The 22,524-nt window shown below is 44.2% G+C and overlaps 1 protein-coding gene across 2 annotated transcripts in view; it reads right to left on the minus strand.

The window, feature by feature from the left end:
• The window catches only part of MSRB3 (methionine sulfoxide reductase B3), a 188,941-nt gene that overhangs the window by 35,658 nt on the left and 130,759 nt on the right, over nucleotides 1–22,524 (minus strand). For both annotated transcript variants that reach the window (XM_040409258.1, XM_040409266.1), the window contains one exon: nucleotides 8,720–8,748. In XM_040409258.1, the coding sequence (XP_040265192.1) occupies nucleotides 8,720–8,748 (29 nt within the window). The remainder of the gene's footprint in view (nucleotides 1–8,719; nucleotides 8,749–22,524) is intronic.

The following is a 22,524-nucleotide window of genomic DNA, read 5'->3' on the forward strand; positions in this document are numbered from 1 at the left end:
TAATATGCTTAATTGGTAGTAGGCTTTCGAGCCTATACAGCTTGGAGTAAGACAACATGCATAAAGAGGATGATGTGGTCAAAATACTCATTTGCCTAATAATTCTGCACGCAGTGTATATTGACAGTATGTGACCTGAACAAAACCCAAACCTGAACAATTTAAAGGTGTTATCGCTCAAAACTTATTACTATATAATGAATAGGCAATTTCAAATAATATTGTTGCAATATACATGCAATAAAATGTTGTTACGGTTTTAATGAACATCGCATTTTCCTCTCTGGTAGAACCCCTGTGCTGTTTCTCCCCTGGCTGGTGTTCTGGTCCACTATTTCTTGCATTCAGTGCTGGACCACTGCTCCCTTACACCTCTCAGTGTTGGTGTAGCGATCTCATAGTGAAGCAGCCCAAATACTTTCAATAATTTCTCTCTACTTCTAAATTTGTAGAAATACAAGTCTACATATCTCTCCAGACAGTGGAGAAGGGAATTATGGAGGAGGAATTGCATGCCATATTTATTAATAAAATTGCTGGGGCTGTGTGTGAGGTACTATTTTCTATGCAGGGAAGGTAGATAGGAGAATGGAGGTTTGGCAATTGTGGTGGAGAGTAGCAAAAGCTCACTGCAATGCACTCCAGGGAGATGCAGGTGCTGGATGTGACAGCACAGAGAGGCAGCAAGCTGAGGGAGTCTTTTCACTGCCCCAGTGAAACAGCGCTTCCTCAGCCCGGGAAGACTGCCACCAGCTTCTCATTTGATATAAGCCCGGTCCACTAACGGGATTATATAGGGTGAGAAACCAACCCGCAGTACCGTATAACTAGGCCGAAACATGGACATGGGGATTCGTGATCGAGATACCAGAACAGCACAAAATTAAATTATATCTTTAATTGCCTTAAGGGCTCACTAGACATAACACAATATACACAGAAAATATTCACAGTGGTCTGAGTGGTAAATACAGATGGCGTGGTACAACAGGGTCAAGCAGAACAAAAGTAAGTTTACCAGATGGATGAGTCCTTTGGGTGGTGATGAATAATGGGTTTCTGTAAGGCTTGGCTGTAGTCACATGGGGGGCAGTGATGTCAGCCATTTCCAGGTCCCTTCCAAACACGTATGCAGCGTGACCCCCCTTCGGAAGAAAGACACGCCCGCTTGCTGGCACAAGCCTTTTGACCTGTAGCCAGACCCTCCCCTCCCAGCCTCTGGGAGGGGTCCACTCCCCCTCTGCTGGGGCTGGTAGCAAATGAGCCACAAAACCGATTAGGGCTCATGTCTCCAGACCAGAATGTCACAGGGAGGTGGTTCTGGGACTAATGGGTCCGTCTGGGTTCTGGCTACAAGTAGAGTCCAAGCATGGTACCTTTATTTGGTTTCTGTAGGGAGATATGTATATCTCCCCTCCCTGGCATCCCACCACCAAACTATGACCACGGGCCTGTTCATCGCGGCCACAGGGACACAAATATGTATCTGGTTTATGTCTGTGATGAATGGGCGATTCATAATCCCTTACGAATCGCCGGTGCCATGATGTCTGATAATGTTCATTGAACTGGGGAATGGCCTAGACCCCCTGCAGGGAAGTAACATAGTAACATAGTACATAAGGCCGAAAAAAGACATTTGTCCATCCAGTTCGGCCTGTCATCCTGCAAGTTGATCCAGAGGATGGCTGTTGTGGGAACATGGCTGACATTAAATAATAATCCATATTCCTCCCCCTTTTAGAGGACGCTAGGGGAAGCACATTCTTGTGTTTCCCCATGCACCCACCACCAAACTATGAACACGAGCCTGTCCATCGTTGCCACAGGGACATAAATATGTATCTGGTTTATGTCTGTGATGGACGGGCGATTCATAATCCCTTATGAATCACCGGTGCCATGATGTCTGATAATGTTGATTGAACTAGACCCCCTGCAGGGAAGCTTTCCTGCAGGATCCGTGCTATCTGAATGGAGGTGAGAAATTGTAAACAAAGGTGGCCTGCTAGAAGTTCTCTGCCATTTGGCTGGGCTTTGAAGCAGGGTCCCCCTGAGGAGTTCACTACCTCTGTTATCTGACAGCAGATGGCTGGTGTGGGAACATGGCTGACATTAAATAATAATCCATATTCCTCACAGGCCCCATATTCTTTAAAACTGACCCAGGACGAGCACAGTAGGAAAATTAAGCATTATACAGTTACCCTTTAAGTCATTGGGTGTCCCTTGTTCTCTTACATTCTACAAAGCTCTACAAAGCTTTGGGATTCCCAGCACGTTGTTCTATATCTATTGTTACCCTAAGGCTGGGCTTGCAACAGCTGAAAAGCAACTGACCTGTGACTTGCAGCAGAATTGTTACATTTTCAACTATGTCTTAAAGAGGACCTGTCAACACTCCTGACATGCCTGCTTTAATAGCTTCATGCATTCCCCATGTAATAACAATCCTGGAGCATCTATTCTTATGGCTCTATGTTGTGCCATTCCTTTATTATTTCTACTAGAAGTTATAAATGAATTGCTAGCAGTCTGCAGAAAGGGTACAGAGCGCACATTATTCAAATAATTGTTAGAGGAAGATAGACTGTTATAGGCTATAGCTGTATTTAAAAGGGCTGATCTAACTACTTTGTTGATTGGAGTACTGACAAACTTTTCAATATAAATAAAACCTGCCACTATTGGAGATTAGATATTTTACAGCTCTATCAGCTTTGGCCTAACTGCTCTTCTTTCCTATATATAGTGGTGGTGTGCTAAGGATATATATATAATAATAATAATATAAATAAAAAAATAAATAAAATAATAATAATAAAAAAAACAAGAATCTGAAATAAAGTACCAAATTCTAATCTTTAATAATTTTGTATAGCAACAATATCTATAGTCTGAATACTTACCTGGACACATAGGTGTATCATATACAAGATAAACAATACAAACAAAACTGAACAGGTTGCAGTTTTTTTAACGATAAATATTATTTGAGATATTTTAATTAAGAGATTGAATAAAAGTTAAGTCTTATGATTGGTCAAAAACAGGGTCAATGTGGCCTCTGGCCATTTTTTTAAATAATTTGTTGAATTATATCCTGGACCATAATTTTTCTTGGGTTTATGGATATATGTGTACCTGCACAGACTCACTGTATCCAATCAGTGGCACCATTTTCAGACTGTGCAGGTACACACCCCAACTGGTTACCACCCCTCTGTACCCTTACTGCAGACTGCTAGCAATTCATTCATAACTTCTAGTAGAAATAATAAAGGAATGGTACAACATAGAATAGATGTTCCAGAATTGTTATTACATGGGGAATGCATGAAGCTATTAAAACAGTCAGGAGTGGTGAAAGGTCCTCTTTAAATAAATAAAATCATCTTCACATTGCAAGTATTACGTATACATTGTTCCAAATATACAAAGTAACATGAAGGAAACAGCTTATAAAAAAATATAAAAAAACACCTTGTGGGTCCCTATCATTGTATGCTAACAAGTATTGCTTGTCTATACCTTTAATGATTTCAGTAATTTAAAATATTTTTTTTTTACAATACATTCATATGTTAGGATTATGGAATGTAGATATATAGGGGCACATTTATTAAGACCAGAGTTTTAGATGCCGGTCTTAATAAAGCCCCAGGGCTGGCGGTGGGTCTGCCGAAGTTATGAAGAGGAACAGTTCTCTCCATAACTTCAGCGCATACAGCGCCAGTTCTAAATGTAAACCAGCTTCCTTGCTGTCTTATATTTAGACCATTTTCTATGTCTAAGCCAGGCGTAGAAAATGGTGAATGAGACGGGCCTGCCGGCCCATCCCCTTCCCCACCACGCTCACAATTTTAGACCTGGTGTGAGCAGGGCGAAGTCGCAGATAGTGGCGCAACTAACCATTGCGCCACCATCTGCACCTGAAATAGTCCTAATTTAGGTGTATTTCAGCTTAGTAAATGACCCCCATAGCCTTTAGAAGTAAGAGCTTAGCACTCAAATCAAGGCTATTGCAATACGCAAGAGCACATATAACAAACTAGCCCTTATTTCAAGAAATTGTCAAAGAATAAGAGACAGTCCTATAAAAAACATACATCATATGTATCTAAATGTGTAGAGCACATGTATCTATATAGATATTTGGATGTTTCTCTATATTGAAAAGGACATGGGTATAATTGGGGAAATAATGAAATTTGTCAATTAACCAGAAAATAAGCAACATTTCATTTAAAACCAGAAATGCATTTTTATTAACCTCAGCATGACATAAAAATGCTAAGCTAACCACTGAACTAAACAAGCTTCTGTGGTATGCAACAATTCCCAAATAGGGCTAACAAACTCGTTTATTCTTACTTATTGTATGTCAATGTGATTTTTATGTGCTTTTGTCAAATTCTCTGTGGTGGGCACTGGTGCTGCATTACTCATCTAGCTTCTGCCCGGCTGCTGGTGTAGGCCATAGCCTGGCTGCAAGGCCTTTTGGCCTTTTCCTGTGTGTGTATTAGAGAACTTTCCTAGCAGCACTGCAGGGGTTAATGTCCTTTCCAATTGTGCTCCGATGCTTGACTAATGAGCTCATCAGCCCTCCTTTATAGCTGTTCTGCTAACCTCACTTCCTTGCCTTTGCAATTTGGTTTCTACAGATCTTACTAGGTCTCTTTGGCTTGCTTGTTCATCTGTTCATCTGTCTCTGTACCAAGCTCTCACTGGGATCCTGACAGTGTGCCACCTGACCATCATCTTCATCATACAAATCCAGTGCAGCCTGTCCTGACCTTTGGATTGTTCCATGGATTCACACAAACTCTGCCCGACCCGACCTTTGGCTATTATTGACTACAAGTTTGCCATTGGTCAGCAGCCAAGCAAGCAGAGGTAGCGGCCTGGTAGCTCCCCTGCTCCAGATCCCTTTATAAGGGTTAAAGGGTGAATACCAGGGGAAAGCCAGGATAACTGCCTTAAGTCTAGCTCAAAGTCAAACTGGTTAGTTGGCACAGTGGATACACAATCAATATCCATAACAGTCTTACTTCTACATGGTTTTATAATGTTCATATTGTACTATATATATGGAGTGGTTCCCTCACAGCCCAGTTTATTATCAGGAATACCAGCCTGCACACAGATAGAGTAGGTGTCCCTTAAAAGATGGATTGCTCTAGATTAGAGTCAGGGTTGAGTTTATAAACAGAGACCACACCCTAAGGCCTCATGCACACGACCGTTTTTTTTTGCGGTCCGCAAAACGGATTTCCGTTGTTCCGTGATCCGTGACCGTTTTTTCTTCCGTGGGTCTTCCTTGATTTTTAGAGGATCCACGGACATGAAAAGTGAAAAAAAAAACTAAGTCAAGTTTGCATTGAAAATGATAGGAAAAACGGACACGGATCACGGACACGGATGACTATCTTGTGTGCATCCGTGATTTTTCACGGACCCATTGACTTGAATGGGTCCGTGAACTGTTGTCAGTGAAAAAAATAGGACAGGTCATATTTTTTTCACGGACTGGAAAAACGGATCACGGACGCGGAAGCCAAACGGTGCATTTTCCGATTTTTCCACGGACCCATTGAAAGTCAATGGGTCCGCGAAAAAAAAACGGAAAACGGAACAACGGTCGCGGATGCACACATCGGTCATGTGCAGGAGGCCTTAGGCCTCCTGTAAAAAACCATTGTGTGCACCCGTGGCCGTTGTGCGGTTTTCCGGTTTTTTTTTTCGCGGACCCATTGACTTTCAATGGGTCCGTGGAAAAATCGGAAAACGCACCGTTTTGCAGCCGCATCCGTGATCCGTGTTTCCTGGCCGTGAAAAAAATATGACCTGTCCTATTTTTTTCATGGCCAACGGTTCACGGACCCATTCAAGTCAATGGGTCCGTGAAAAATCACGGATGCACACAAGATTGTCATCCGCGTCCGTGATCCGTGTCCGTGATCCGTGTCCGTTTTTTCCTATCATTTCAATGGCAAACTTGACTTAGATATTTTTTTCATTTTTCATGTCCGTGGATCCTCCAAAAATCAAGGAAGACCCACGGACGAAAAAACGGTCACGGATCACGGACCAACGGAACCCCATTTTGCGGACCGTGAAAAAATACTGTCGTGTGCAGGAGGTCTTAGAGAGTGAATAAGTAGAGAAGGACAGACTGCCCACATACTGACCCACATTCTTCCCAAACTAGGGAAGGGGGGTGCGGATGATAAGGCCCATGGACCGGTGATGGCACTTGAACAGAGAAAGACAAACACCCCGAAACAGCACGCAAACAGCCATGATATGAAGCTGCAGCCCAATGGGTGAGAGCAAAGTAATCTTACCATGTAGAGACATTCAAGGAAAGTGTAGCTCTAGAACTGAACAAAGCAGTACTACCCCGCTGAAATTGTTGTTTGGGTTCTTAAGTTTTGCACCTCTATGCCTGTGAGCCCCTGCCTGTATCATATGTGCAACTGTTATGTTTTTACACCAATAAATGTGAGTTTGGACCTGCTCTCTCCTTTTTACTGGAATTTATCATAGCTGAGTGCACCCTATTTCACTGTAATACTGTAATACACATTGATGAGTGGGAGGTACAGAGAGGACTCTCCAGTTCCTGTGTACCAAATTTCTATTTTAGTCAACAAGCATAACAATCTTCAGCTTTAAATGCATATTATAGACACTCTTTGCAGAACTCATTGACACTTTCTACTCTTAAATCTCAATATTAGGCCTCATGCACACGATTTTTTTTTAAGATCCGCAAAAACGGGGTCCGTAGGTCCGTGATCCGTGACCGTTTTTTTCGTCCGTGGGTCTTCCTTGATTTTTGGAGGATCCACGGACATGAAATAAAAGTCGTTTTGGTGTCCGCCTGGCCGTGCGGAGCCAAACGGATCTGTCCTGAATTACAATGCAAGTCAATGGGGACGGATCCGTTTGACGTTGACACAATATGGTGCAATTGCAAACGGATCCGTCCCCCATTGACTTTCAATGTAAAGTCAGGAGTCCCTTTTATACCATCGGATCGGAGTTTTCTCCAATCCGATGGTATATTTTAACTTGAAGCGTCCCCATCACCATGGGAACGCCTCTATGTTAGAATATACCATCGGATTTGAGTTAGATCGTGAAACTCAGATCCGACAGTATATTCTAACACAGAGGCGTTCCCATGGTGATGGAGACGCTTCAGGTTAGAATATACTAAAAGAACTGTGTACATGACTGCCCCCTGCTGCCTGGCAGGTGCTGCCAGGCAGCAGGGGGCACCCCCCCCTGTATTTACCTCATTGGTGGCCAGTGCGGCCCCCCCTCCCTCCCCTGTATTTAACTCATTGGTGGCCAGTGCGGCCGGCCCCCCCTCCCTTGTATTTAACACATTGGTGGCCAGTGAGGCCAGCCCCCCCCTCCCTCCCTTGTATTTAAGACATTGGTGGCCAGTGCGGCCGGCCCCCCCTCCCTCCCTTGTATTTAACACATTGGTGGCCAGTGCGGCCGGCCCCCCCTCCCTCCCCCGCCCCCCTAATTAAAATGACCGACCCCCATCATTGGTGGCAGCGGAGAGTTCAGATCGGAGTCCCAGTTTAATCGCTGGGGCTCCGATTGGTAACCATGGCAACCAGGACGCTACTGCAGTCCTGGTTGCCATGGTTACTTAGCAATTTTTAGAAGCATTATACTTACCTGCGAGCTGCGATGTCTGTGACTGGCCGGGCGCTCCTCCTACTGGTAAGTGAAAGGTCTGTGCGGCGCATTGCTTATAGCACAGACCTGTCACTTACCAGTAGGAGGAGCGCCCGGCCGGTCACAGACATCGCAGCTCGCAGGTAAGTATAATGCTTCTAAAAATTGCTAAGTAACCATGGCAACCAGGACTGCAGTAGCGCCCTGGTTGCCATGGTTACCGATCGGAGCCCCAGCGATTAAACTGGGACTCCGATCGGAACGCTCCGCTGCCACCAATGATAGGGGGGAGATTTTAATTAGGAGGGGGAGGGAGGGGGGGCCCACTGGCCACCAATGAATGGACAGTAATACAGGGGAGGGAGGAGGGGCCCACTGGCCACCAATTTCACGAAGTGAAAACTCAGCTCTGAAAAAGCTTTTATGCAGACGGATCTGCGGATCCGTCTGTGTGAAAGTAGCCTACGGCCACGGACGACGGACGCGGATGCCAATCTTGTGTGCATCCGTGTTTTTTCACGCACCCATTGCCTTGAATGGGTCCGTGAACCGTTGTCCGTCAAAAAAATAGGACAGGTCCTATTTTTTGGACGGCCAGGAAACACGGATCACGGATGGGGCTGCAAAACGGTGCATTTTCCGATTTTTCCACAGACCCATTGAAAGTCAATGGGTCAGCGAAAAAAAACGGAAAACGGCACAACGGCCACAGATGCACACAACGGTCATGTGCATGAGGCCTTAGTCTAGATTTGCAATAAAATAGGTTACATCCAAAGGCAAAATCCATGGCATAATCTGCATGTAATCCATTCAGATTTTACATGAATTTAAAATTTGCATAGCAGATGCAATTTACAATGTTTGCTCCACAAACAGCAGTTCAATGGAGGATTGTGTATGCTAATCGTCTCAGTGAAGAGGGATCAGGCCGCTAACATTCCATCCCTCTTCATATAAAAGCACACCAATGATTTCAATTTATCTGGTGCAAGTGTACTTTATTGATCAATCATACCTGAGTTGGAGTCAAATTTTTTTTCCGACCTAGGCAAAAAAAAGAAACAAAAAAAATTATTATCTATATTTGTTTGGTTTTCATGCACTGTGCATACAAGATCCATACGATTTGCTGCCACTCCCACTCCGGCGCTTCCACCATCCCCTGCAGGTCTGCGTATCTCCTGGCCTCTGGGCACTAAAATGTAACCGGCCAGCCAATCAAGGGCTACAGTTGTGACTCTCTATGACCCGTGACTGACTGGGTCATTACATTTCAATGCCAAAAGGAACCAAGAAGTACAGAAATGGGGTTGGAGGACCTGTGAAGAAATTTCATTGAGGTTTATTTATGGTTTTTGCTGTGGATTTCACCCTGGTGTGAAATCCTTGGTGGATATCCGCGGTATAAATTTACATGCTGAGGATTTAAAATCAATTTCCAACGGAATTTTTTTTGCAACATGAGGGTGAGATTTTATTTAAATCTCATCCACTTTTCTGATACTGCAAAATGTAAGTTTGCTGCATGCAAATCTGTGGCAGCAGATCCACAATATTTACCTAATGTGTGAATATTCCCTAAAAGGCATACACTTATTACATGTGCTCTAACCCCTTAAGGACTCAACCCTATTTCACCTTAAAGACTTGGCCATTTTTTTTGCAAATCTGACCAGTGTCACATTAAGTGCTGATAACTTTAAAACGCGTTGACTTATCCAGGCCATTCTGAGATTGTTTTTTCGTCACATATTGTACTTCATGACACTGGTAAAATGAAGTAAAAAAAATTCATTTTTATTTATAAAAAAATACCAAATTTACCAAAAATGTGCAAACAATTGCAAATTTCCAAGTTTCAATTTCTCTACTTCTATAATACATAGTAATACCTCCAAAAATAGTTATTACTTTACATTCCCCATATGTCTACTTCATGTTTGGATCATTTTGGGAATGATATTTTATTTTTTGGGGATGTTACAAGGCTTAGAAGTTTAGAAGCAAATCTTGAAATTTTTCAGAAATTTTCAAAAACCCAATTTTTAGGGACGAGTTCAGGTCTGAAGTCACGAGGCTTACATAATAGAAACCACCCCAAAATGACCCCATTCTAAAAACTACACCCCTCAAGGCACAGAAGGAAAGGAATGCCATATGGTTTTTGGAAGGCAGGTTTTGCTGGACTGGTTTTTTGGACAACATGTCCTATTTGAAGCCCCCCGATGCACCCCTAGAGTAGAAACTCCATAAAGGTGACCCCATCTAAGAAACTATACCCCTCAAGATATTCAAAACTGATTTTACAAACGTCATTAACCATTTAGGTGTTCCATAAGAGTTATTGGCAAATGGAGATGAAATTTCAGAATTTAAATTTTTTTGCAAATTTTCCATTTTAATAAATTTTTCCCAGTAACAAACCAAGGGTTAACAGCCAAACAAAACTCAATATTTATGGCCTTGATTCTGTAGTTTACAGAAACACCCCATATGTGGTCGTAAACCGCTGTACGGGCACACGGCAGGGCGCAGAAGGAAAGGACGTAGAAGGAAAGGAAGGCAGGTTTTGCTGGACTGGTTTTTTTGACACCATGTCCCATTTGAAGCCCCCCTGATGCACCCCTACAGTAGAAACTCCATAAAAGTGACCCCATCTAAGAAACTACACCCCTCAAGGTATTCAAAACTGATTTTACAAACGTCGTTCACCCTTTAGGTGTTCCACAGTTTTTTTGACACCATGTCCCATTTGAAGCCCCCCTGATGCGCCCCTAGAGTAGAAACTCCAAAAAAGTGACCCCATTTTAGAATCTACGGGATAGGGTGGCAGTATTGTTGGTACTAGTTTAGGGTACATATGATTTTTTGGTTGCTCTATATTACACTTTTTGTGAGGCAAGGTAACAAGAAATAGCTGTTTTGGCACCGTTTTTATTTTTTGTTATTTACAACATTCATCTGACAGGTTAGATCATGTGATATTTTTATAGAACAGGTTGTCACGGATGCGGCGATACCTAATATGTATACTTTTTTTATTTCTGTAAGTTTTGCACAATGATTTCTTTTTTGAAACAAAAAAAAATCATGTTTTAGTGTTTCCATAGTCTGAGAGCCATAATTTTTTCAGTTTTTGGGCCATTACCTTGGGTAGGGTATGATTTTTGCGGGATGAGATGACGGTTTTATTGGCACTATTTTAGGGGGCGTGCGACTTTTTGATCGCTTGCTATTACACTTTTTGTCAAGTAAGGTGCCAAAAAATTTATTTTTTTTACACCGTTTTTATTTTTATTTTTTTACGGTATTCACCTGAGGGGTTAGGTCATGTGATATTTTTATAGAGCAAGTTATTATGGACGCTGCGATACCTAATATGTATACTTTTTTTTTATTTCTGTAAGTTTTGCACAATGATTTCTTTTTTGAAACAAAAAAAAATCATATTTTAGTGTTTCCAAAGTCTGAGAGACATAATTTTTTCGGCGATTACCTTGGGTAGGGTATGAATTTTGCGGGATGAGATGACGGTTTATTGGCACTATTTTGGGGTGCGTGTGACTTTTTGATCGCTTGCTATTACACTTTTCGTGATGTAAGGTGACAAAAAATGGTTTATTTAGCACAGTTTTTATTTTAAAATTTTTACGGTGTTCATCTGAGGGGTTAGGTCATGTGATATTTTTATAGAGCCGGTCGATACGGACGCGGTGATACCTAATATGTATACTTTTTTTTATTTATGCAAGTTTTACACAATAACAGCTTTTTTAAAACAAAAAAAATGATGTTTTAGTGTCTCCATATTCTGAGCCATAGTTTTTTTTATTTTTTGGGCGATTGTCTCAGGTAGGGGCTCATTTTTTGCAGGATGAGGTGACGGTTAGATTGGTACTATTTTGGTGGGCAAACGCCTTTTTGATCGCTTGCTGTTGTACTTTTTGTGATATAAGGTTAAAAAAAATGGTTTATTTAGCACAGTTTTTATTTTTTATGGTGTTCATCTGAGGTCATGTGGTCATGTGATATGTTTATAGAGCCGGTCGATACGGATGCGGCGATACCTAATATGTCTCCTATTTTTTCCCAATTTTTCTAAACTATATTTGGGGAAAATGACGTTTTTGTTTATTTTTACTTGAAACTTTAAATTTTTGGGGGGGAAACTTTATTTTTTCAACTTTTTTTTAACTTTATTTTTTGTCCCACTTTGGGACTTCAACTTTTGGGGGTCTAATCCCTTTTACAATGCATTCCAATACTTCTGTATTGGAATGCATTGGCTGTATGAGTTATACAGTGTGTATTACTCATACAGCTTCCGGCCTGTGAGATCCAGGGGGCTGGATCTCACAGGCTCGTCACCAGAAGGCAGCGCAGATGCCTAAGGAAGGCATCGCGCTGCCTTCCATGCTATCGGGTCCCCCCTACAGCCGCATAGGGACCCGATGGCACCGCCGCCCGCCGGATAAGGTAAAAACGCAAACCGCTGGTCTGAATTGAGCGCCGATGCGGTGGGGTCACATGACCCCCCCGGCGTTGTGACAGGATGCCCGCTGAATGATTTCAGCGGACATCCTGTTCCGATTAACCTCGCCGCGCTGGAATGAAATTTTAAAGTTAGGACGTACCGGTATGCCCTGGGTCCTTAATGACTCGGCCAACTTGGCGTACCGGTACGTCCTTAAGGGGTTAAAGAGAGAGTGCCAGGCAGAGTGCCATAAATTCTGTAGTGGATAAGCTAGCAATATTAATGGATAGGCCACCACCATTAAAATCCCAGACAACCCCTTTAACCATATTTAAAAATGTAGTCAACCATGCTTTTTATTACGACTGTAGGAAAAAGTATACTGCGTGAAACATTTCAAAAGGTCCCACTGAATGTAATGCCTGAACACAGAGTGAACCTAGCCTTGACTGACATGACATGAAACAAGAATAACTAAATTGTATAATTCTCTATAGTGGTACATTATATATGTGTATATATATATATATATATATATATATATTGTGGTAAAGTGTACAGTAAAGTCCTTGAAGGAGTGTATATCCCACCCAGGTTCCTCAACTGGGTGAGGTAAGTAAAATCCAGGAAGATAGCGCTGGCTTCAGCAAAAGTAGTTGCTGGAGCTATTTTTTGTTAAAGTTCAAGGGTTGGATTTCATTTGGACTGGGAATGTAGGTTTGGTAGTGGGACCTCCTCAGTCCACCCCCATTCCAGGGCATGTTTTCCCCTAGCCTGAGGGATCCCCAGGTGTAGTCCATCTTGGATCGTTAGGGGGAAATAAAAGCACATCCCAGGCTGTCAGTCTGGGAAGGAGTTATGCCTGGAAAAAGCCTAGGAAGCTGGCTGCTTTGCTGGCTAGTGAAGCTTGAGTCCTCACGTGTGACCTGCACTCAATAGGCAAGCTAGAAACGAATTTGTATTAGCTAGAGCCCAGATGGGCAGGAGTTTATTTTGCTTGGTTTATGTTTTGGTGATGCTGTAACCTCACCTTACCATGTGTGTTATAACTGGGTTCACCTGTAATTGCCGAAGTGCCATAAAATAAAGCATCGTTTGGACTTTAATCCTGTTGTCTGCAAAGGAATCTGTCATCGTCTCCCTGCTTGAGAGAGCAATCCCTTACAATATATATATATATATATATATATATATATAATTTTTTCTTTTTTTTACTCAAAAAAATATTTGCCTTCTACACTTCTCAATATTGAAATTGCCACACTTAAGCCTCATTCACACATCAGTGTTTTGGTCAGTAATTTCCATCAGTGATTGTGAGCCAAAACCAGGAGTGGATCCTACACAGATATAAGGTATAAGGTAAAGATCTGCACCTGTTCTGTGTTTAGAGCCGCACCTGGTTTTGGCTCACAATCACTGATGGAACCAAATCACTGACGTGTGAATGAGGCTTAAGAAGGAAGGACAGGCCATAACGTTATGCAAATGAAAGAAGTAGAAGGTGCCGCTAAAATCTGCAAATAATCAAATTTTCAAGCACCTAGCTCCAATCTGTGGGAGAGGCATAAAATCCAGATTGAAAGTAAAGAAACCTCAAAAATTGGGGATGACTGTGTGACGCCTCCTGTTCATCAATGTGCCAGTTATGATCTCATTGCAAACTGAGAGGGGCAGAATCCTTGAACTGAGACCTTGGTCTATCACACTGGCATATCACTATGAGCCTATTTCAAAATGTCAGCACTGTTCACTGCTGCATGATCGGGTGGTTGGGAGAACAATGATAAACTGGAATGACAGCAAGAGGTGCACAGAGGTGAACCTCTGCATGGACAGATCAACTGATTAGAATAATGGGGCACAGTGATCCATTCTGTGCTGCAAGCTGCAAACAGTGTCTACACAAAACATCAAAAGGCGTTTGCACAACACTGGGCTATGAGCCAGAAGTCCAACTACAGGTGTTCCACTGACCTCATGCAACCGCTCTCAAAAACTATCATGGGGCATAGCAAGACAGTATTGGAGGCTGGAATGGAGGCCTATCCTCTTCAGCGATGAGTCCCAGATGCAGTGATAGCCAGAGACTGGTCTGGTCACTACAAGCTCGGCGGTACATTGATTTGGTTGTGGAACCAGTGGTGTGGTTGTTTTTCAAAAATGTCCCAAAAGACGCCAGGCTGCGTGTTGTTCGTGCTTCTGTGAGCAGCCTGTGTGGTCTAAATGTGCTACCATGCTGCAGCATCTCTGGACTATTCTCCCATGATTCATATCTGGAATGTCATTAGCTGGCAATTGCAAAGGGAGCTTCCAGTAGCGGATCTTAATGATTTGCGTGCCCAAGTGCATTCAGGGTGGCAGAACATTTCTCAGACAAGCATTAATAACCTTACTGATAGCCTGACAAGGCTGATTATACTAGATGCTTAATAAATTGAGATGTTTTGAATATTTTTTCCCATTTCTTTATTATTGGCATATCATTAACATATCTATCAATCCTGTGATTTCCATAGTTCCACGACTTTTCCTTCTTGTTGTTGGAATTTCAATGTTAAGGAGTGTATTTCAGGCCATATGGGAGGTATGGACAAAAGTCAAGATTTCCAGATGTGAACATCTTTCAAAATAAAAAAATGCTGTCAGTCAGACCACACTTGGATTCACACACATCACCAGCTGTTCCAGTCTTAACCAGCCATCTTGTCACTCTATCACAAATAACAACTGGTACATCTTTATCACACTGGCCAGTGGTTTCTGCCACTGGCAATAGTCCAGTTATCTACATAAGTTTCAAATACAACAGAGAATCCTGAATGTGTTCTTTTTATTTAAACATAAAACCACAACTTTACAGAATATTTAAAGTTTTCAGATACCGCCTATATCCCTGCTGTTTATTTTTAAAGGGCTTTACTCATTAAAGAGGCTATCACACAAAAAGTATGATTATGCAATGAATAATAAATGAAGTAATATTGCAATATAGATGCAATAAAAAATATTGTTCATTTTTAATGTACATTACATTTTCCTCTTAGGTAGCTCCCCCTGTTGTTTCTCCTTTTGGCTGAAATCCTGGTCCACCTTCTTCTGCATTCAATGGTAGACTAACATGCTAAGTAGCCCCCTTGCTCTCAGTGCCAGCACAGTGATCTCACAGTGAAGCAGCCGAGGCACCTTTCATTCATTTATCCCCACTATTTATATATTCCCTTACGTACCAACAGCAGCACAACTGGGGTATTACTGCCCCTGTGGATAATCAGGACAGGTGGAACTTTTATTAATTAAATCAAATGTCTTCTCCAGGGCACCTGACGTGTTGGGGCTGTAACGCCTTGCTGCCTGACGACTATATCTATAACAAATGTCAGAGTTGTCGCCCCCCTCCAGATCCTGAGCCCCAGTCTCTGGACATGATAACCTGGGTAAAAGAATTGATGAGCAAGTCCATATCTGACGCATTAGCCCAGAAAAGGCCTAGACATAGTTCTCCTAGGAGATCTTCGTCTTTTTGAGAACTCCTGATGATTGTTGATGAAGCCCATTCATCGGCTTCAGATAGTGAGGAAGATGAGGACACTACTACCCAGATATTCCCGGTGGAAAAAGTTCAGCGACTATTAAGATCTATCAAGTCAGGGGACCAAGATGTTGATCAAGGGGAAGCTTCTACAGTCACCTCTAGGGGGCCTAGGGCATTCAAAGTGGAAGAGTCGCTCAAAAGTTTGATGCTCTCCCTCCTTTGAGCCCTTTCACAGCGTGGATTTAAAATTCTTATCTTGGAAAACCAGTTTTTTGCTTTCCATTACTTCAGCAAAGAGAATCGGAGAATTGCAAGCCTTCGCTGCTGTGGAGCCATATACTCTATTCAGTGCTCCAGACAAAAAAAAATAACCAGGAGCCATGGGCACCTAAACTAAAAAATTTAGGAGCCAAATTAAATTTTTTAGTCGCCAAATTTAAAATGCATATAATAATAAAAAAAAAAAGGACTTGACGGAGAAGATGAGACGCAGGTCACAGTAACGAGCCAGCACTACATATAGGAGAATACAGCACTACATACCTCTCACATCCAGTGACAAGGTGACTAAAAATGGCGAATTGCACGGTTTTGAGTTTTTTTCTGTTACGGCCTTCACCGAGCGGAAATATTTTTTTATATTTTAATAGCTCACACTTTTTCGAACGTGGCGATACGTAATATGTTTATTCTTTATTGTTTGTAAGTTTTATATGTAAAATTGGGAAAGGGGGCGATTAAAACTTTTAGTATTTTGGTGTTTTTGTTTTTTTTAACTTTTTTTAAACTTTTTATTTAATAACAATTTGTTCCCTTAGGGGCTATAACCTGGATCTTGTCATCCCTTGTCCTATTCACCCTGATAGAGCTCTATCAGGGTGAATAGGATCCTACTAGGGCTGCAGCTAATGATTATTTGAATAATCAATTAGTTGTCGATAATTTCATCGATTAATTGGGAAAAAACACCAAAATGACAAAAAAAGGGGTTTATGATTTTACTTGAAAAATTATGTTCAAAGGCCATATTAGAACAAATTGTGGATGGCACTGTTATGGAGGATCTGTGGATGGCACTGTTATTGGGGATCTGTGGATGGCGCTGTTATGGGGGGATCTGTGGATGACACTGTTATGGGGGATATGTGGATGGCACTGTTATGGGGGGATCTGTGGATGGCACTGTTATGGAGGGGATCTGTGGATGGCACTGTGATGGGGATCTGTGCATGGCATTGTTATGGGGGATCTGTGCATGGCACTGTTATGGGGGATCTTTGGATGACGCTGTTATGGGAGAGGGACCTGTGGATGACCATGCTATGGGGGGATCTATGTATGACACTATATAGCATCTTATGCTATATGTCTCATCCACAGATTTCCCCCATAGCAGTGTCATCCACAGATCCCCCTCCCCATAACAGTGCCATCCACAGATCCCCCTCCCATAACAGCCCCGGCCCTGCCGCTAACAGCAGTATTCCTTGACCGGCAGTAACTTTTACTTTAAATCACTGCATCTTTATTACTTTACAATGAAGCTCCAGTAACAGGCAGAGTGGGCGGCAGCGTAACGTCACTTACTCACATGATCCGCCTGCTCCGCCCACTTTATTAATGAAACAGGCGGAGCATGCGCGTCACGTGAGTAAGTGACGTTACACCGCCGTCCGCTCTGCCTGTTACTGGAGCTTCATTATAAGGTAATAAAGATGGAGTGATTTAAAGTTCAAGGACCCGCAGGCATAGCGCCTGACCCGCCCGCTCCCGCCTGCATAGCAACGAATCGGCCGATTATTCGATAATGGGATTAGTTGACAACTAATCCCGTTATCGAATATTATCGATAACGTTGATTAATCGTTGCAGCCCTAGATCCCACACATCTCCCTGCTGCCCTGTGTTTTGTGCACACAGCAGCAGGGAGCTGAACATGGCAGCCAGGACTTCAGTAGCGTCCTGGATGCCATGGTAACGATCTGAGCCCCAGCAGTGTAATCTGCCACTGCCACCAATGGAGGGGATGGGACCCTGTGGCCACCATATAACAAGGAGGGGGGGGCTTGTGGCCAGTGATAATGGGGGGGCGAGGGGGCTTTGGGAGGGCGCACTGCACCACCAATGAATGTAATTAAAGAGGACCTTTTATGGGTCCAAAGAATATGAACTAAGTAGCAGGCTACATAGAGCAGCGCCCAGGGATCTAAGTGCACTTACTATTATTCCTGGGCTGGCGAACGGAGCGGCGCCCAGGAATAATAGCAAGTGCACTTAGATCCCTGGGCGCCGTTCTATGTAGCCTGCTACTAAGTTCATATTCTTTGGACCCATGAAAGATCCTCTTTAACTCATTTATACAAGTATCGGCAGCGGTATCACAGACCCGGCCTCAATAACAGGGCATGCGATCTGCGGCAATTAACCCCTCAGATGTGGCACCTGAGGGGTTAATTGCCGCGTATCGCATGCCCTGTGTTTGAGGCTGGGTCTGTGATACCGCTGCTGACACTTGTTTTAATATGTTTTACATTCATTGGTGGTTCAGTGGCCACAGCTCCTCCCCTCCACCTCCCCTGCTGTCTCCCCACTGGTGGCAGTGGCGGTCGCGTCACAGTGGAGAGGGAGGGACTCCTTCCTTCTCCACTGTCCAGTGTGCTAGTGAAGAGAACGTAGGCTGCGCAGGAGCGAGGCGGTACAGTCGCAAATAGCGACAAAACTAAAAAGTCTTGTCGCCATCTGAAAATTTTAAGGCGCATTGGCGACCGTTTTGGTCGCCATCTGGAGCCCTGACTCTATTTTTACCAGATAGAGTCCTCCTGCGGTTTCTCCCTACCTTTGTTACTAAGTGTGCCGGCATACATACATAATTCCTCTGGGTAGCCATTTTGTATGCTTCTGGCCTATGTAAAGGAACAGTGAACTCTCATCTTCCTGAAGCCTGGGTCAAGTATGATATAGATGGACACTTTTATTACCACTACTCTGTGAGGCCGGCTATAAAAGGTCATAAAGGCTATACCAGGCCCAGCTCATCCTGTCCTATAAGATAAAGATCAGCTCGCTGTCAAGCCTGGCTGGAGCGTGACTTCATTAATTTCCAGGTCTGGTTTGAGGAGAGCTAATAGCCCTTAATTAGCTCTGGGCATAAAACCAGTCCACTTTCATATTTCAGTTATGAATCAACTTATGCCCTTTCTGACACCAGATCCAGGCTCTACAGAGTATTGTGATTAATTGGGTATCAAATATGACCAGAGGATGTGATTCTGTAGCTCACCTATGGGTGGTAGAAGAACTACAGGTCCCAGCATTACCGTGTGTGGTCTCATTCTGTATTTAAATAAATAAGGATCGCAAATATGTATTCTGTATAAAAATATGCCGATGTATCAGGGAGATACGGGCTTAAGTATAATCCTCATTGTAGGAACTGAACTTTGATGGGGTCATAAAACAATCCTTAGGCTTCACAGTCACTCTGCTGCCATTGGCTGACAGGAGTAAGTCTCCTGCCCATGGGAGAGTTGATAAAAATCTGTGCACAAGGACAGAGGAGAGAGACCCATGGAACATCACCAGACACTTAATTGGACATTGACAGCATATTCCTGTATCAGAAGAACTTTGAGGGTCTCCCCTGATACATACTGAACTGGGTTTGCAAGGATTCAAAAAGGACATATGAGCGACCATCTGAAAGCCTCCAGAGAAACTAAGTATTCTTTCACCTTTTTCCCTTTCATTTGAACTGTCGTGATTATTTATATTGTTATTATTATTCTGTAGATTTATAGTCATTTTCATTAGATTTGTATGCACTGCTTTTTACCTCTTATTAAAGATTAGAAAATCTAAGTGGCCAAGTCTTCCATATTCTAAGCTGCTGAACAACGTACCTTGCCTTTGAAGAGACGTTACCAGGTAGTTAGTTAAATTGCATTTAGGAATTGTAGCTGGGGGTGATTGACTGCGGTTAGTCAGTAAGTGATATCCGGTTCATCCACTGATCTGTGTGATAGTGAATGACCCGGATAGTCGGCTCGTGGACCGGGAACCCACGTGGTGGCAGTTACCGAAGTGTAGTGTGGGGGTGTTAGCCGAATGGTAATACCCCGGTCACGTGAGGTCTCTGTGTGTGCGCAGACTCCGTCACAGACCACTACGTCAGAGCTGTGGGATCCAGAGCGATCGGATCCATAGTTCGTGACATTTTCTGGTGGCAGCTTACGGGATTCTGTATGCTTAGAATATTAGTGCATGAAGTTATGTCCATAACTCTGTACTAAAGGATTGAAAAATTCTGGAAGACGAAGCACAGTGCATTAGTTTTAATAGAATAATAATTCACGACAGTACCCTCCCCTCTCTCTTGTTTTCTGTCCTATCTTTTATTTGGCAATAATGTCCGAATCCGTGAATTATGACGCCATGAGCGTGTCTGATATCACAGCTCTGTGTGAGCACAAAGGCATCCAAGTATATGGGAAAAATAAGACTGTCCTTATCCAGGAGTTATGTGCACGGAGGAGTCAAGAGTCATCCCTGCAGGAGAATGGAGGACACTCAGGGGCCCCTGAGCCAGGTGACCCCTTCCAGAATGAGGATGATGAACTGGGAGGAGGACAGCCTGCTGGGGCTTGCAGTCCTCTAGCTGGACATAACTCTGTCTCTATGCCATCCCAAAATGGTCTGGACCAACTAATGCTCAGTAACCCGGACTTATATTTTCGGCTGCTGGAGGCACGTCGGGCAGAGCGCAAGGCTGAGCTCGAGGCTGCAGAGCGCAAGGCTGAGCGAGAGGCTGCAGAACGGGAAGCTGTCCGCAGGCATGAACTGGACCTGGCCCGAGTACAGCTTCAGGGGTCCGACCGGCATGCTACATCCACAGGCCCATCCCTGATGGTCAAGCCAAAACTGCCTGTGATGGAGTCTGAGAACTGTGACATTGATCTTTTCCTGCATGCTTTTGAAACCTCATGCCAGCAGTACCAGGTACCAGAGCCGCAGTGGGCGGGACATCTAATGTCCGCACTGAAGGGCAAAGCTATGGAGGCCCTGGTCGGACTACCATTAGCAGAGCGTACCAGTTACACGGTCATCAAAAAGGCTATTCTGGTCAAGTACCAGCTGACTCCAGAGACTTACCGTTTACGGTTCCGGTCCCTGCGGAGAGGGCCCGGAGATACTTTTACGGACCATCTGGGCAAGTTGCAGACCACCTTCCAACAGTGGTCTGATCCCCTCACAGAGGACACCAAGCAGTCCCTGGCGGATCTGATGGTCCGAGAACAGTTTGTCTCCAATTGCCCCACAGATGTGCAAAAATATGTATGTGAGCACAAGCCGAAGAGTGCGCGAGAGGCGGCCGAGCTAGCCGATGAATACGTCGCCATGCCCAGCACTCGGGCATTCAAAGACACTCTGTCCCGCCTGGGAGGAACCTCTTCATCTGCTTCTTCCTCCCGGCCAGCTTTGTCGGTTCCTGTCCAGCGACCCTTTCACAGGCCTGCACAAAGACCCGAAGGAGTCAAGCCAGCACCGACAGACGTGCGCAAGTGCTATGCGTGCGGCAAGCCAGGACACCTCAGCCACTCGTGCCCGGAGAAGAAGACAGCACCCCCTGGCAAGCTTGCCCGCAACCCATCATCTGTGCTGTTGGTGAATGGAGCTGCAAGACACACCGCAGACAACCTACAGTCGGTTACTGTGGGCAACCGGTGCACCACAGGCTTCCGCGATACAGGAGCCGAAGTCACACTAGTTCGGCCTGAACTAGTGGATGACGCAGACCTTATTCCCGGCAAAAGCCTCACCATCACGGGAGTTGGGGGGGTGAGCCCTAATGTTCCCCTAGCTCGTGTTTTCATTGATTGGGGGGCTGGGAGTGGAGTAAGGGAAGTGGGAGTCTCGGCGGAGATCCCCACAAATGTTTTATTAGGCACTGACCTAGGACGATTGGTCTCGTGCTACGTGCCCCCTGGAAGCACACAGGACTCACCCGTCCCTATGGAGGTCCCTGGACATACCGAGGTACTGTGCAAGGATGTTTGCGTAACATCAGAAAACCTTGGGGATGGACCGCGGGAGGTGGGAGGTGGGGTGTGTGGGAGCAGTTCTCCTACGTCAGGAGATGTAGAGGGGATGGCGGGTGTATGTACCCAGGTAGCGGACATGTGTTTAACTGATTCAAGTTGTGCAAATGTTAAATGTGATGACATTATTGTGCCTGTGTTGCCCGTCACTCGCAGGGCTGCAAAAGCCGCAGCGGAACGCTCCATTGGGGAAGAGCAAGTGGAAGTGTCCCCTTCCACTGGTTCGGACCCCATGGACTTAACCGCGTCAGAGCCTCAGCCACTGTCCCTGTTCGCCACAGGACAGCTGGCTGGGACTTGTAGTGCCGCCTTTGAGCAGGCCCTGCGAGATGACCCTACCTTGGAGCAGCTAAGAGGGTTAGCTGCCAGCCCTCCCACTGAGGGAGACAAATACCGAGTGTGTTGGGACAATGGGAAACTGTATAAGGAGGACATCTCCCACAGTGACAGTAGGGTGGGGCCACTCAAGAGGCAGCTTATTGTACCTGTGCAGTTCAGGGAACAATTACTGCAAGTGGCTCATGAGATCCCCTTAGCTGGTCACCTGGGAGTAACCAAAACAAAGTCCCGGGTGATGCAGAATTTTTTCTGGCCTGGCCTCGGGGCAGATGTCGCCAAGTACTGCAGGTCCTGCGACACCTGTCAGCGAGTTGGCAAAGCAGGAGACCGTCACCGAGCTCCATTGAATCCCTTACCGATAATTGATGAACCCTTCA

Source organism: Bufo bufo, chromosome 1, assembly GCF_905171765.1.
Source record: "Bufo bufo chromosome 1, aBufBuf1.1, whole genome shotgun sequence".
Lineage (NCBI taxonomy): Eukaryota > Metazoa > Chordata > Amphibia > Anura > Bufonidae > Bufo > Bufo bufo.